We start from the raw sequence: 17,853 nt of genomic DNA, 5'->3' as shown, positions 1-17,853 counted from the left end.
GAACAACTTTCAAATTCCTGTAGGTATTGGGAAAGCTGCTAGGCGCAGCCTTTGGAGAGCTAAAAATATCACAGGAAAATGACAGAAACCAATAAACAAGAACAAGAAAAAGAATCTTCCTCTCCCTCAGCAAAATTAAAATGCAATTTCTGATTTGTAAGGTGAGGACAGCCAGCAGTGCAGTACCCACACACCTGTGATGGATAGAGATTAAGGCATCATGGCTACTGGTCTCTCCATGACAATGGGACCACCACTAATTCCTTTGAAATGGATACATAAGAAGTTAGGATCCTTCAGCTCCCTTTTCACTCCATAACTGCAGGCACTATAAAGATACACTAGGTAAAAAGCAGTTCACCTCAAAGACAGTGTTCCTCCTCCCTACACTACACATAACACCCCATAACTGCTTCATGTGCTCTGTGTGCTCATTGTTAATGATCATAGCTTCAAGATACTATGCAGGCAAGGGGAAAACTTGTTTTTAATTCACCAATTCAAATTGCTCATTTGAAGATCCTACATAAAGACACTCAGAAATAAACACAGCAGAATAGTGCGCAATAAGGAAGGTGTTTCTATACATCACATCTCCCTCCATATCGAAGAGGATGCCAGATTTCCAGAACTCCTTTTGCCAAGGTCAGTTGTGTAGAGTATTACAGGGGTTTGGCAGACTGCACATGGAGAAGGAGTTCTGTTTGGTTCTCAATAATGAGGGGAGTTAAGTGTCAAAGCTGTGAAAATGGCTGGTGGATTACCAGTTTTTCAGATAAAAGGCAGGAGCTTTTGATCATCTGTAATATACAGCAGTAATTTTAAGGATGAACTTTGTGTTGCTTTACATTAGTGTGTGGCTTTCTTTGTTCCTTTGGTTTTTAGATTGTTAGGATTTTGTACATTCAGCATCTCTGATAAAACAGTGTCTTGGTGGCTTAACAGAACTGGTGCCACTGTTCTGCTCTTACATTATTAAATGGGAAAAAGGAGAGGAGAAAGATAAAGAGACAGAACAAAAGCCTATGGTCTGATATCCTGCAGAATACTGCAGATGAATGCAATTTTTCTTATCTCTGTGAAAGTGAGATACTTAAACAGCTGATGTCTCTTATTTCCATGAGCTGGTCTCTCAACAAAAACTTCCATTATATTAAAAAAGGCATCTGATAATGAAGAGGAGTTAATGCTCTGTATTGCTTCTTACTGTCTCCACCGATGGCTGCAGGCAATGAGGAACACCAACATGAGACTGAGCAGGTATCTGACATCACCCTGTTGGTCCTGCAGAAACCACAGAAACGTAAACAAAGGAATTTCTGTCAAGGAGGATGTCACTGGAGTATCAGTCCAGTGCTTTTTGCTCAGACCCTGAGAGGACTGAGCTTCTGTAGGAAGAAAGAGGAATCAGGATTCACAGATGTTTGGAAAAGAGAAAACTCCTGAGCTGCCAGAGTTCAGGACTCCCTAAGTCACAGCTGTGTCCTGTTAGGATGTTCAGAGGTAGCTCTGACAGTTGCATCTCCTAAATATGAGCCATAACCCACACAAATAAGCCACAGCCCACTGCTGGGACAAGAGCTCTAGAGAAGGAAATAATCGCCATCTCTGCTTAACACATACAAAATAATTGAGTCATGCCTGGAAAAAAATAAAAAGAACACTGAATTCTGATTTCTACTGAGGAAAGAAATCCTGTTTCAGTCACTGATGACTGTAACAAGTTACAATTATTCTATCTCTCCATTTCCCTCAAGTGAAACAGTCTCATTATGCTTTTTAACCCTAGCAACCATACCAAAGGAAGCTGTCCTGCTTTATTTTACATTGATCTATAGTCTTAGGAAACTGTCTTGTGTTTGTCTTCTGCAGACAGCAGTGAGTCCCTCCCACCCCTTGGGAACACAGCAGCAATAACTAGGAACAACCAGCTTGAAAAGAATCCGGAATTTGATCACCTTCTAACAATCTCCAGAGGGGCAGAGACATTCGAATATAGTACATTAGGCACAGCTCTGCATACACTCATTTAGCACAATTTGTTACATCCAAACTAAGTTCTCTAGAACTATGGTTAACTCATGATACTCCAGCCACAATTCTAATCATGGCCATCTTCAAAACAAGTTGCCCTTTCTTAGGCTACATCCACTCTATGAGTCTTGCTAAGGTAGAAGTCAGACTAATTGCCCAGGGATTTCAGCCCTTTTTTACCAGCCTCCTGTAGACTGTGCTGATTTCCATTTTGCTGCATTTTAGACAGTTTCAGGTTAACTAGGATATGTCACTATGGCAGACGGTTTAGACATAACTGAATAATATTCAAAGTAAATATTTAATGCTCTGCTACATAACACGGCAAAGGCTGTCAATTTATATAGCACAGATTGATTTTCCAAAGAGAAAAATTCTGGGATGATGTATTAACTCAATATGAGTAGTGAAAAACGTTATGCTAATTCCACATGCAACTTTAACACTCTTTTCCCAAAAGACATTAAGGATCATGAACATAAATAAATGAAAGCACAGGCATTGCCATGCGAAGGTTGAACATGTGGCTAAATGAAGAAGCACAGTCTCACTGGCAAGCTCAGCAAAGTTTCCACCTCTGAGAACTTGTGGAAGCAAATCTTTGGCATTGTAGTTAACAGAAAGCAAACAGCAGAACCTAAACATGATAAATAAGGAGCAATTCCACTATATGGAGCCAATTGAACCCAGGATGAAATTCAGCGAAGGGTTTGAGGGAATCCAGTGGTAAATGGCAGTACAGCAAAGTCTGAAAGCTTTTCTTTTCAAAAGAAGAGGCATCCTTATTTTAATGAACTTCAAGTTTGTCACTTTTCTGTGGTTTTCCATACAGGAGAATGGTAGGGAAAGGAATATGATTTCTTTTTTTGCACTTCATGGATTTGGGGAAAAAATCAATTATGTCAGAAAAAGAGGATATATTTTTCAATTTATTGATCTAATGTTCAAGTCTAATGAACTTTTCTAAAGCTCTATACATTATTGTATCCCATTTGCATTTAGGATCACAGTCAGAGAATGCAATTGGAAAGGAAATTTAAAATGAGAAAAGCATAGGATTAGCTTAAACAAATATTAACACAAACATAGGCTCGGGTCTTACAATTCCAAGGAAGCATTAATGTAACCAAATCTGCAAGAATTTGATTTTCTCCCGAGCCACAACAAATAAAATACTGTGTAGAGGTAGGTGCTTGAGAAAATAGTGTAACAGTCAGAGAGATGCCAAGATAGAGCTTTGTCTGGAATACTTGACTTTAATAAAAGGCATAATGTGAAATCAGTGTTTATCTATTAAACAATAAAAAGGGATAAAAATCCAGACAAAAGGATCTTAAAATCAGCATTTGCACCAAATTTATATATAATAGTTTCCATCAGTGTTTCTCATTTCATTAAATGAAAAGGTGACTTATCTGGAGAAACGCTCAATGTGTTTTTTGCACAGAGGTTAATTATCCTTTCAGTGTCCCCAGTTCTCTTGAAAGTCATCAAATTCTGACCACTTTGCAACCTTAAATGAGAGTAACAAATTAAACAAAAACAAAGTCACCATCCCTGAAGGAATTCAAAAGACAGGTAGATGAGGTGCTTATGGACATGCTTTAGTGGTGGGCTTGGCAGTGTTGGGTTAATGGTTGGACTCCACAACCTTAGAGGTCTTTTCCAACCTAAACAATTCGATGATTCTAAAAGATTTAGAAGATTTTTTTCCTTTATAGTGTCAGAAAAAGATCTCTGTCTGAAAGTCTTTGAGCATTATATTCCATTAATCATTTATTTCCCTATTCATTCTTCCCAGGAGACAAAAAAACTTCCCAAGCCCTCAACTTGGCACAGCTGAACACAACTAAGAAAAAACCCACCCTGTTACACCTCTCACAAGGTACATTACTGAATATGAAGTAATTACATACCAAATTACCTCTCCCATGTAGGGAGCCTGACTCAGTACAAATCTGCATATTTTTAAAGGAGAGATTATGTCATCAATTTAAATACTTGGGGAAAAGAAGTAACTTTAAGGAGACGCAGCACTTCTAGAAATGACTGCAAACATTCATTGACAAGGACACAGTGCACAGTCAACTTTAGCCATGCAAAATGCTCCCTCTAACCAAAGGAACAGAATCAGACAGAAGAATAAAAAAATTATATCTCTTGAAAAACAGTGGTAAGACTATACTTCAGGCTGACACTGACTTCAAAAGCTCTTAAAAGAATTGTATTGCTAAAAGAAATTAAAATACAAGTTTTTAGCATAGAATTTTACTTAACATGAACCAAATACACACATTACTTTGTACATGTATACATACACTAAACCTCAAAATGAGTTTGGCAGACTTTTACAGAAAAGAGCTTTGCAGAAAATATTCAAGAGAAATGCAGCCAAAAAGACATAAACTGCTTAGAAAAATCAGGGCTCCAGAACTTTCAACCCCAAACCATACCTTGGATTACTCCCTTGACCTCCAATCTCTTGGTTTATCAAGCTTCTCATTAGGAAATACAGAAGGAGAGACAAAAATTTTCATTAAAAGCAAACTTTTCAGCATGTGTTACAGAGCAGTCAGAATTCTGACATTTGTACAGTGTTCAGAAAACACTTATTTTTAAGAAGTTAATGAGAAATTCCTTTTTATATTTCCCATTTACAGGGACCTGAAGGACGTAACTTAATGTGTCAGAAGTTCTGCTGTGAAATAATTTAAATGCTCAATATACATTAGAAAATATTTCAGATCTATTTCAACAACAGAAAGCTCAGCAAAAAAGTTGTGCTTTTTAATTTATTTCGCATTTTTAGAAGGTACTCAATAAAATAGGGTTCAATATGATAAACTTGTTGCAAACGTAGTTTATATTCCTACAAGGAAATGTAATAAATAAATAAATAATAAATGCTAGAAAGTGAAAACAGAACCAGAATGGTGGTCTGATGGAAGTGCAAATGACAGTCATTCAATACCTGATGAGAATTTCACTACAGAACTCATAGGTAGGACAGAAAAGGCTCCTGTGGGCAGTGCTTCAATTCAAACCTACAGACCTTGTATTTCCACCAGGGAAACAGGAGATGGTGAAAAAGGAGAGAACTGTGAAGGAGGTTGTAGTGGAGTTACTACCCTATTCAATATTTATTTTTCCTTAATAAATAGATACAAATTTTGAAGTCTGCATGTATGATTGAGAATTTCAGGAGTCTTGTACATGTAATATGTACCTGAAATAATATTAAATCCTGCTGAAATAATTCATAGAGACAGTGTGAGAAAGGAATTGGCATAAGAAAACACACAAACAATATAATACTTTTACAATATTCAGTCTTAGTTCTTTCCTTAAAAAGCAAAGCAGAAAAACCTGCCCTGTGCAGGATAAAAAGACACAGTGTATGAACACTGATAGAGTTATTTAGAGGTCTACATACTTAACCTCATTTAAAATGGCCCACTGCGAACCATAACTTCAAAAAAGGTTGGTGGAAGGTGTCAAGATCAGATTGCCAACTCAAAAATTTCAGTTGAAGTAGCCACTTAAGGAAAGAAGGAATTAACAGGGAATGGCCATTTTTTATGTGTTTATTTGCCGTCACATTTTAGGGTAAGGAGTTAGATGTCAGCTGATACTGTAGAAAGATGCATTGAAGCCGGAGTTGATATTCATGAGAGAACAGAGCTGCACTACTATCAGCAGAAATACTATTTAAATCTCTAAAACCTTCTGCTTTTCAAATTTGAAGGAGATAAAGTAAGATAGAGAAATGTACACTGTGGTCAGGCAATGCAGCAACTCACCCACAGAAACAGCAGCCTATTGTAAAGGACACAATAACAATTTCTGGTAAAAATATTTTCAGCAATAACACCAAGCAATTCCTGCCTCCACTTTCTCAGTCCTTCCTGAGATGTCCCTCAAGTTCTGCATGGGATTCATCAACGAGGTCAGTGAATTGGTTCACATGAAAAAATTCTTTCAAAAAATAAGACAGTTGTTTCATGAATTTGGTCACTGCTCCATTTCACAACAGAGCCCAAGGCTGGGGAAACTGAAGGGATGTGCACTGAAGAGTGGGGATAAAAGTGAGTGAAGAGAGGGAGGGCATGAAGTATCTTAGGTCAGAACACCTCTGTGAACTATGCCCTCCAAAAAAGAAGGCTCCAAATGCAAGTAATCCTAATATTGTGCTCCTTGAGAAAAGAACCTTCTCTTAATTATTGACTGACATTGAATCACAGAACGTGAAATTGTTTCATTTTATTTCACATAAAGGGTCTTGCTGAGGACTGAAACACATTTCCAGCGCTGTCCTGGGAATGGTGCCCATTGTGACTAAATCCACACAAAGGATAACCTCCTGCTTTCTGCTGCAGGGGAAGGGATGGTAATATTCACCAGGACAGTGAAAGAATGCTTGTGAGCAAGACAGGGTCTCTTATCAAAGACTACCTCCACCAGTTTTTCCAAGGGAAGTAAAACTAACATTGTACTTTTGAGCAGGAAAATAACTTGTATTTAATTCTTTCTTCCCCCCAGAGGAACATAATGAGAGCTTTTCTAAAATAAACTCAGATTTGGTTAATGCAGAAATAGTTCCTGAATCTACATTTGGTTTTGCCATTTCTAACTAAAAGAACCTTATGACAGAAGTGTTTATCCAAGTAATCCCACCTTCAGCCTTATGGGGAGTGCTTAAAAAGAAGTCTCCATACACCTTCTCACCTTCCACCTAGAGGGCTGAATGCGCCAGGGTGGCACATAATCCCAAGGATGTAAGGCAGTCACAATAACATTTATATACAGGATTCAGCAGGTGCACCAACAAAACTAGGTGAGCATTATTGGAAAGAAAGAACTTGAAGAACTTTCAAGTCTTTACACCTATGCAAGACTGCCTCATCTGCTTTCTGTATGGCAAGGGTTTTGTTGCACAGATCCATAAGGATAACAAAACCATGCCCAATTAAGTGGGTGCATTGCCCCCAGAAGGAAATGCCCCATCTTATTTTTGTGAAAGATGAAAGAAAGAACAGGTCTAAAATCCAGAACTAAACAGAAAGCTTCAGTCAGCTTGCATACATAGATTGTGTATTAACACAGGGAACCCACTGTCACAGTTAATACACACTGACAGGGTATTTTCAAACACTGGATTAAAGAAAGCAAGATTTTAATCTACAGTGGATATCTGAGAGCAGTGAAAAATCCAGGGTGGCTTCATGGATGCTGTAATTCAAATCTGAAGCCCACAAAACAGCACAACACCACAGGTGATGAGATAGTGGAGGGTGGGATTGCACAACACAGGGCTACAGTAACAACATGGAATATTGGGGCAGAGGAGCACACAAATGAGATGTCCTCATACCTTGAACCACCTAAAGCCAAAATGGTTGATCTCATGCACTGATTCATTAAACAGCTTCAGAGACAGGTAGTGAAGTGGCAGAATGGTAGAAAACAAGATAAACAAGAGAGAGGAAAGAAAAAGCATGCAATTAAAAGCAAATTATGATCAGTTTGAACAACATTAACATTTTAAAAATTCACACATATCACTCACACTTGGTCTAAGAATGTTCCTAACCTATTACATTGTTTGTGAAAGTCAAAGGATTTGCCATTGATAGTGTATAGACCACAAATCATTGCATTTTAAAACTATAAATCATCTAGAGGTGTATTTCATGATTCTACAAATATCCACAGAACAAAAAAAGGCATTTTTCAAAAGTAATTTAAGGAATATGAACAGAAAAACATTTGAAGGGAAGTCTCCTCCTCACCTTGAAAATACAGCTACTTGCCACCACTCTGTTATCTGACTGCATTTAACTGATGCCAAAACAAAATTCGTACTGGACAAAAAGGGGCACAGCAGGTCTCCCAATGCTCACTGGAATAAGACTCACCAGTTACTTTTCCTTTGTGGTGATGGGCTGTTCATATTTTAAAATCTATAACTGGTCAGAGCTGGCAGTTTAATTCTGCTGGAGTGAGGCACTGCTGTCAGTCAGTGATGGCACAGAGGTCGACTTTTCCCTCTTCCAATACTGCTGCTTTCAATCCATTCTTCTTTCTCCTCCTCACTTCCGTATGCACTTCTACATCCAAATGAGTTTCTTTTCCATGGTGTTGTTGCCTATTGTGTTCCACCAATCTTTACCCACAAATCTTACCTGTCTGAGCTCTCTTCCTCTCCTCTCAATCTCTCACTGACCATTATGGCTTACTGACCTTCAGGCTGTGAATTTTCCTGCCTTGTCTCATCCTTCAGATTGTACACCCCATTCCAACTCTATTCACCAGCTCCTTGGTGCTCCAAGAAGATAAAAATGGCCACCTTATCTTGTGATTAATAAATTAAAACAATATGACATCCTAGGCATCAAATCACATACTATTTTGATTACTTTTGTGTCTCATGGAACCTAATCTGTTGTCAGATAAATGTTATCCTTTCAGGGAGCTCTAATCTTTGATGTGGCATTCACCACCCAGCCAACATTTCTATTTCATGCCATTTTTTAAGGGCTACAAGAAATCTGGAAAGAAGGCCTTTTTGAAAGTGAATTTTGTAACTCTGTCCAGGATCTTAGGATACAGCACCCAGAATTATCCTCAATGTGTCTATTAGCAAACAAACAAGCTTGACTCTAGCCTAAAGAGAAACAGATGTTTTCTTTCTGAAAAATTGTATTATTACCAAGATAGTTATATCTTCTTTTTCATTAAAGTCTGTGATATAAGAATACAAAAGAATACAAAACCCCTTAAAATGTTTCAAAAGGCACTTAGAACTGTTGTTAAATAAATAACAAAGATTCCTCCATTGAAATGCAACTGACCAAATGCTCCTATTCACTAATTGTTGTGAATTAAGGAAAGTGAAGAACACTGAAGAGGCTCACAAAAAGCACAGTCAGAGCCTCTGCTTCAAAAGCTTTATCAAAATCTCATGGATTTATTCACTGCTTCACTAATTTTTGAGTATTACTTACGTGAGTTAAAATCAGGCACATACAGGATTCTTCAGAGTATCTCATCAGTGGCACAGAATCAATTAATGTATAAAAGTTTATACTTGTGGCTTCAACACGTGCATGTGTATTTTCTGTGTATACGCTTGGCTCAAGCCAAGGGATTTGTCTCTTTATCCATTTGTTTTGCAAATGCAACCAGACTGTGGTCCATAAACACAATTACCCTAATAAAAAACATTGCCTTTTAAGTACATTCAATGAACAACACAGTGAACCTAAGTATGGTTGCACACAGGAAGACAGCTTTGACAGGCAAGATAGATCAGAAGAGTTACTACTTAAAACAATATTTTAAAGCTCATGATACCATATATATAATTTTAATTTCAAGAAAACCTTACCTATGAAATAAAACTTATCATGAAGGCTTTGCAGAGTTTGAGTTACTTAATGTTGGAACAGAGATACAGGATCATCAAAGAAAACCAGCTGTGTTTCACAGTAAAGCAGGGAAAAGAGTACTTTACTGTCTGGTTACTTTCCTAAGAGGCCTACCAGTGACTTTACAAGATTGCAGACCTGTTTCTCAGCATTGATCCTGGCTGACTCCTCTTGTGCTAGCACCATTTCCCGCTCTGCAGTTATCTGAACACTTTCTCTGAGTGCCTCTTCCAGTTCTTCAATCCGATCATCCTTTTTACGCAGATTGTCCTGGAAAATGACGGGAGACCAGGTGAAGACGACTTGTTTGGAACCACAGCCTTTTAACCAACCAAGTTTTACGCCAACCAAAACGTGTTTCTCCCTCCCGTGGTGCAATTGCAGGCAAATCATCTTCACACAAAGGAGAGAAAGATGAAGGGATGCAAGAGCAAGAGGAAGATCGCAGCAAAGAGAAGGAGAAGGCTAGAAAAGCAGAACCTCATAGCAAGAGTGCCTGCCCTCAGAGTGGGACACAGCACAGTCCTGTCAGACTGCACAGCACAGATAAGCAAGGATTGTTGGTGAATAGGGATTAGTAAGCAGTTCTGAAGAAGCAGAGAAGCCAGAATTGGCAGGAAGGCAGCAGGCATTCAGCATTGCCCATTTGCTCTCACATTCATCAGCAGGTGTGGTAAGAAAGGAAACACAGCACTGCAGTTTGGAATTTGCCACTTCCAGGTTAAGAGGGGGGAAGCAAACATTAACCCAACAGTTTTCCATTGTTCAGACTAAGTCTTTAAGGAAGTTTTACATCTCCAGGAGTAATGAAGGATTCATCTGGGCTATCTGAATCTCAGATATTCAAGTATCAAGACTCCCTGAAAACTTATTCTTCAACTAAGAGCATCTTCACAGTTGCAAGTTCGGATGCCCACATAAGTTCAAAGAACACTGAAGAAAATAGTATAACTTAAAAAAATTACACACAAAATAATGGTATTGTTATTTGTAAAGGAGACTACCCATACTTTAGTCTTGCTAGGAAACTAAATTTGTATCCCCTGCTTCTGCTGAAGCAGTTTAGACAGAAGCCTGCAAAGCAGTGTAAGTGAATGTCTTGGACCATGGCTGCTTAACAAATCCACCAGAATTGAGCAGCAATATGGAAGATTTCTGCAATTCTTATCTTGTAGATTGGTTTAGACCACAGGGTTCAGATGAGTTATTAACACATATTGAAGTTAATACATGGCTTTTTAGCCATCTCAGCTGCAGTGGAAGAAGCAAAATTTGTTAGCACTTTGTTTTTTGTCAGATTTACCCCTTTGGCTTTTGTCCTTTTGTATTTAGAACTGAAATTTTCTGCTGTTTCTCTGAAAGTGTTTTGTATAATATAAACAAGGAAAAAGAAGATGGACTTGGAAAAAAATTAACCTTGCAACCTTCATAATGGAAAGATTGGTCATTGGAGTTTCAAGAAAGAACTCGACTTATTCCTTGATTCCTGCTTTCTATGACCTGGGATACATCCCCAAGGATAGCTGTTGCATGAATGCCATTTCTGAGAGTCTCAAAACTGCTGCTTTCAATCACAATGTTGAAGCAGAGATGGAAAGCTTTGTATCAGAGCAGTGCAGGACATCCAGCACCACTGCCCCTGTGAAGGGCAAGGCCAGTGCTCGACCACTAGCACAGGCACCAGCAGTTGTCAGGCTTTGCAGGCAGAGGAACTTCCTGCTGATGGTTACTTTCCAAAGTGGATTCACAGGGCAAGTAGTTGCTGATTTCTAAAGAAACAAATAAAGAGATCTACATTTCACCAACAGGTGTTTCACAACATGTTTCCAGACTTTCTGAATCTTTTCGAAACATTGACAACATCTTCCAAAACTACTTTATGGGTATAATTAGCCGAAATGAAGTCTCATCAAAAAGATGAACAACAAGCTTACAAAAATCTCAGTACAGAATACTAACTGTGCCAGACATGGAAAAGATATACTTGCCTATCTGCACTACACAGTATGAACTTCACTTCTTGATATATTATTCATGGATAGCCAAGGGAACGTGTAGCTCTCCATGTCAAATAACCAAAGTGGGAATAGTAGAATTGAAGAGCTGCATGTAAAATGCAAACCCCTTTAAAAGAAGAATGCTGAACAAAACATTCTAACACATAGGTATGTCCATTCTTCATTCCAGGCAAACATTTCAGAGGTGAATTCAACTCTGTATAAACCATGACACCATAGAGAGCTCTATGCAGACAGGTGACCTCTTGAGGGACAGGAGGAAGAGCAATTGATGAAACAAAAATACAGTGTCACACTGCCTGCATTTGAAAACTCTATATTCATAAATAATTACTTTTCCTAAAATAATACATAAACTTTTACATATATGATAGTGGGTCGCAAGTTAGAAAGTCCAGTGTTGACTTAGAATGAATTGCCTAGAAATTATGATCTTTTTTAACTTGAGGCTAATACTAATAACCCATCCATTAAGGGAGGACTAGTTAGAACATTTCCCTTTCTGCCTCAGGCAAACCCAGTTAAAAGATGTGCATTTTCACCCTTCTAACAGTGTCACAGTGTGTCTAACTACCTTACAAAACCACACAGGAGCAGCAGATTTTTGTTTAGCCAATAATACTTCCACTAGTGCCGAAGTCTCAAAACATTATTAAAGAATTATTCTGTTTCTAGTTCTTTGATTCATGATTAATTGATTAGTATTTGAATTCTTTTTTTTTTAAATACAAGCTGCTGTTTCATACTAATAGATACAAAGTAAATAAAAGTGAATTCACATTTACCTCTTAATATACCAGCATGTTTTTCCAATTGTTTGGGTCTGAACATGACAGGCTCACACTGACCTTCCACCTCTACTGCTGCTGCTTCCCTCTTTGTAGCTACATGAAATAGTCTATCTTTATTGTGATGAGCATTAAACTATGAAAAAAAACTTCTGTCAATTGTAACTTTTTTCCTGCAGTGACTGATCCTCTGAAGCAATCACACATTTGAGCATTGCACTGAGAGCTAAATTATCTTCCTGCATTTTGGTAAAATTGCAGAATGATAAACAGCGGCGGCCTCCTGTCATGAAGCTTCTACAGATGATTACTCAGAAAGAAAAAACCAATTACTCACCTGTATAGGAACTGCATTCTTCAAGAGGTATAGCTACCCCAACATCTCCATGGCCCTCCCTCCCTTCCCTCCTGTGTCCCAAATGCACAAGATTGCACAGCAGAGAGGGAATTAAACTGGGATAGAGGAGATTCCTCTGCCTTTATGCTCGCTGGTGGCAGCAAACAGAAAATGAAAACCCAGTCGACGCTGTGGGAGTGCCAAGAGTTCAGGCACAATAAAAATTTTTGCTACCTATGCTATGATCCAGTTGCTGATTTGTATGCAAAACTCATTCCGTACATGCCTGCCTGAAAGCCTGAAAGGAAAAGGAGGTGTGACTGATGCACGTTTCTGGGCTTTTCCTTTCCCTTCAGGAAGGAAGTGGCGGGATGTCCAAGTGATGCATGTTAAAACAATGTATCAATTTAATCTCTCCTCCGTTCAAGTGATGTGTAATCTGCCATGAAGTATTATGAAAGCACATGAAATAGGATATCTGCTTTCACCAAGGCATTTAGGTTCAATTAAATCTGAGGTATCCTGGCAAACTTCACATCTGTGTCTTGAAGCAGACTCACAAAGATCTTTATGGCCTAATTTCACTCTTGGAATTAAGGTGGATTTCTCTAGTCAGCTCTTGGGAAAGATTAGTTAACAGTCTGAGAAGGCAATGAAATGCCTCTTTTAACTGAAGTAACTAAAAGTATTCTTGGACTACAGAATCCAGGTAGGGAAAGATTCTTGTCATATAAGCCTGTAAATAATGCAATAGTTTGTCTTACCTGTGCACTTTCACAGACCAGATGAGAAGAACACAACACTGAAAGTGTTTTCCACTAGGAATTAATTATTTCTTAAAAAGTGAAATCATTACAAGCCCTTATTCCAGTGAACTATTGCTTTTTCTTATCATGTATTACCTTAATAAGCCAAAACCTAGATAAGAACCCAATGATAATGATCTCAGTCCATTCCAGACTGAATAAAACTCTCTCTAGAAAGAAAAATTCTCCTTTATGAACTGACCTTCCACTGGGTAAGTGGAACCTGGGAACTCAGGACTGTCAGCTGCCTCAAGTACTATTTAAAGCTTCCTCATGGATACAAACAGTCATTTAGTTAACGTGACAACAAATTCTTCACCAGTATTTGGTGGCAGCCCATCTACAAATGTTAGGATTTTTCCCCAGTTAAAAATATGAGGGCCTGATTAACTGCAACTCTAAAGTACACGCTGGTTAGTTGATACGAAAAACTGAAATCTTGAAAGACTGTAGCATAAACCACAGATAAACACAGATCTAGTACTAAAGATTCTGCAAGTAAAGTAACAGAGAGACAAACTCCCATGTAAAGAGCTGCTACTACATTTATTGCTGGGCATGAACAAGCAGGGGAGTCAGAATGACTACAAATGCTAATCCTGGTTGCACACAACTGTCTTGATGTCCTCAGCTGGTAAAGGAACTGATGTATTTGGGGTTACTTGTGATGTGGAAATCTGTCTAGGCAGAAGCCGAGTATATCCAAGGATTAGGTTTATTGAGTCCCTGTTTCTCACAGAGTGAGCTGAGGAGGGCTTTTCCATAAATACAGCAACAACATATGTAATCATCATGAGCTCCTGAATGAAAGGAGGATTCTGAGAGCTATGAGGCACAAACTGCCAAGCAGGAGCTCCTTGATCAACATTTCCTCTTCTTTGGAGAGATCAGACCTGAGATATACAATGATTATGTCATTAGGACAACATATGTAATGGTCTGGAGAATTGTATCTGCCAAATAAGACATACGGATTGGAATTCAAGCCTGACAAGGTGCATAAATGCAGAAAAATAACTAAAGGAGACAAAAGGAGAAATACTACAGTAGAAGAATTTAATTCCACTAGGAACTGAGAGGGAAGTGCAAGCAGAGCTGGCCACAGCACTGCATATGCTGCATCCTTCTTAGAGCACCATAACAGAAAAAAAAAATGTGTACATTCAGAATATGTGTGCACTTGTGGATCATCAGCTGCAGAAAGAACAAAAATATATTTAAAGAAAAAAATGGATAATATTTATTTCTAGACATGATAAATAAAATTTAACCAGTCCATTAAAATTAGCATGGTGAAAATAAAGCATAAGGAAGCCAACAGTTTATGAGAATTGGCAAGTGAATTTTTCTTTTGAAATAGAAAGTTAGAAAATGGAATGGTGTTTCAACTGAATTGTCCCTTGAGTATCTTTGCTGCAGTGTAGGAGAATACTCAAGAGTGATGAAGCACTATCAAAAATGCTGACAAAAAATTGTGCTCTTCTGTACACAGGAAGGATGCACACTAAAATATAAAAACCTCACCCAAATCCATGAAAACTGGAAAAGAAATATGTATCAACTCTAACGATAGATCATAATACTCAATACCCAGACAGACATACACTACTAGTAATAGATCTAATTTAAATGAGGGAAGTGAAATGGGAGGAAAAAAAAATCTTAGTGAAAGCTTAATGAAAAGAAAGGCTTTTCAAAATATTTCTTAAACCCATATAAAAGCCTTAACAAAGCTTGTGCATATTGCTACTATTGCCTGAAAATTGCTACAAATCTATGTAATGTTTGTAAACCAAAATGTGTGAACAACTCCAACCATTCATACTCTACATGTCACCATTCAGGGGTGTTACTTTCAAAAAGTGTTTGCAGAAGGCAGCACTTTCGTTCAGTGAAATACACAGAGCCTGTGCTAAACAATAAAAAAGGATTCTAATCGATACCAGTTAAAGGACAGCAGAGAGGAAGGAGAGGAACAGGACAGTTACAGGCACTATGAGACAGGCCCCAAAGGGGAGAGGCAGCGGTGGTTATTCCTGTGAGAACCCAGCAATGTCCTTTCCCAGAAGCTGCCACGGTTCTGACGCTGCTTTCCTGTGGCTCCGAGCGTGGCGCTCCCAGCACAGCAATCAGCTCCCAGTTCTGGGTTTGCAGAGGCACTTTCATTAGCCCAGACACACCAAAGCCCCCTGCCAATACCAGCGACCAGCTTCACCATTTAGCAGCTGCACAGGGGGCCAACAGTTGTAACATTTGGCTCCAGCTGCTCCAAATTATCACATTTGTATTTTTTAAAACGTGAGGGACAATGTTTCTATCAAACCACAGTGGGTCACTGCATGGACTATTGAAGTGGGACCCAAAGCTGACAATACAGCTGTGAAAATGGTCTGAAGTGAGCAAAAGCAATAGCTATCTGTCATTGTTATGGGGCTTTGCGTGGGTTTTTTGTTTATTTAGTTTGTATTTCTTTTTTTGGGGGGGGGTATGTGTGTGGTGGTTTTGAGATGCTAATTGGGAAAATGCTACTGTAACAAGATTTGTTCTTCATTCCTAAATCAATACTATGGCTCAAGACTCCTTAATTGATATGGGATTACAGAAAAAGGCAGCAGCAGTTCTAACTAGCTGCACTATTAATAGGAAGCTCAAACCCATATGTTACTCCCTTGATACAGCCTTGTTTGTCTGAACTCTCTTTGCAAATGTCAGTCCTGTCATCATCATTGTACTAATACATCACAAGAGAAATAAGACCTACCTTTCTTTGCTCGTTTTCAGTCATTCAGCAAAAAAGAGTAGCACACATGGCCAGCTATAAAAGACCTGTCTTCCCTCTTTTTCACAGCTGAGTATATGACAAAAACTGCTAATGACACGCCACCACTGAGGAAATGCTGATTCCGCAGCTGATGCCACTGAATCTCTCCCACTGTCTCAATTTTGAAAGGAATCCCTGCAATCACTTCTGGTCTCTATACATTCATTTTGGACTCTGATGCCTCTTTCTTGATTTTCATCATAGTAGAGGAGCTATTGTATTTGTGCTGTGAACAGCTTCATTTAAAGCAGCTGTCTAACAAGATGCTTTTCCTAACCACTGTTTGTTTCACTTAAGGCAAAAAAACCCCCAACACTATTATTTTCAGTCCATGCAGACGTTCTATCTACCCAACCTCAATCTACTCGTCACTGAAACAATTTCACATCAGAATTAAATTAGCAGTGTTTCTCACACCATCCAGGAACACCCCAGCCCACCTGCAATGCCTCCTTAAGCCACATGCATCACGTGAAGGCAATTTCAAGGAAGAGATTTGTCTTAATACAACATGGATTCAGCTGCTAACCAGATACACACATATTAATTCAGGGGAATGTTTGGCTTAAAATATTTAAAACTGTTCTCAATCCCTGTATGGGTCATTGATTTAACAGTTGAACTTAATGATTCTTGTGGGTCCCTTCCAACTCAGAATATTCTGTGAAATATATTTACTGATAAATGCGCAGAGCAGCTGTACACTGTATCTGAGTCTAAGGACACATTTGAAGGCAGGAAATAAACATACTTATGATTTGGGTACAGTAACAGAAACTTAGAAAAAGTTCAGCAAGAAAGGATCAGAAAGAATGGAATGACTTAGGCTTGCATAGCAGTGAATTCACTGCATGTTTGGAACATGAAACCTATTAGATACAACTGGTAAGAATAGAATACTGAAAATGTAAAAAAGGACATTTAAATAGCAACATAATCAGGAGATGGGTATAAAAATACTGAAATAAGGTGTTTGAAAATAAAGGCTTCTCATCTGTGTCTGCAGTGCGACTGACAGTAGCTTTAAACAGGCAACTTAGAATCGTAACATTCATAAAAATTACCATTTAAATTAACTGGTGTAAAACCCAAAAGAATGAGGAAGTGGAAACTCTTCAAATTCTGAAAGATTCTCACTTCTTTGTATGAAATTCCAATTGTTTAAATAAAAGCCTGAACTAGTTCAGAGGAAAGAAAAATAGTTATTGTTTTAGTTTAGTCCTAAATATTCCAAAATGATCCTCTATTGTTCTCAGCCCATAAAGCTGGAAAATGTACTCCCTGGCTCTTGTCTTCATCCATTTCTTTTGCACATTCAAGTGTTCAAATTTATTTAGGATCTGTTTGAACAGAAGCTTGTACTTACATTTACTATTTTCTTCCTTTTCTTTGCCTTTTTGACATCTGCCATATCCTTTCTGTGGTGGATGACCTGCATCACTGCACGTTATTCAGGAGGGAAATGCACTGCTGATGTCCAGAGTGGTGCAACAGCATGTTCTGTTTTGTTGTTTGATACTTGTCAATTTTTTTTATTAGTTCCGCTAACCAATAATATTTTCATGAAAATATTTATTCAAGTTCCAAGACTGCTGTCCTATGGTGTCAGAGCTACATCAGAA

The 17,853-nt window shown here is 38.4% G+C and overlaps 1 protein-coding gene across 9 annotated transcripts in view; it reads right to left on the bottom strand.

The window, feature by feature from the left end:
• The window catches only part of ERC1 (ELKS/RAB6-interacting/CAST family member 1), a 299,501-nt gene that overhangs the window by 110,870 nt on the left and 170,778 nt on the right, over positions 1-17,853 (bottom strand). For 7 of the 9 annotated variants that reach the window (XM_071551238.1, XM_071551240.1, XM_071551241.1 and 4 more), the window contains one exon: positions 9,600-9,731. The exons of the other annotated variants lie outside the window; for them this stretch is intronic. In XM_071551238.1, coding sequence (XP_071407339.1) covers positions 9,600-9,731 — 132 coding nt within the window. The remainder of the gene's footprint in view (positions 1-9,599; positions 9,732-17,853) is intronic. 9 annotated transcript variants of the gene reach the window in all.

Source organism: Pithys albifrons, chromosome 3, assembly GCF_047495875.1.
Source record: "Pithys albifrons albifrons isolate INPA30051 chromosome 3, PitAlb_v1, whole genome shotgun sequence".
NCBI classification, from domain to species: domain Eukaryota; kingdom Metazoa; phylum Chordata; class Aves; order Passeriformes; family Thamnophilidae; genus Pithys; species Pithys albifrons.
The sequence above is the reverse complement of the archived record's forward strand: the minus strand, read 5'-3'. Positions and strand labels throughout refer to the sequence as shown.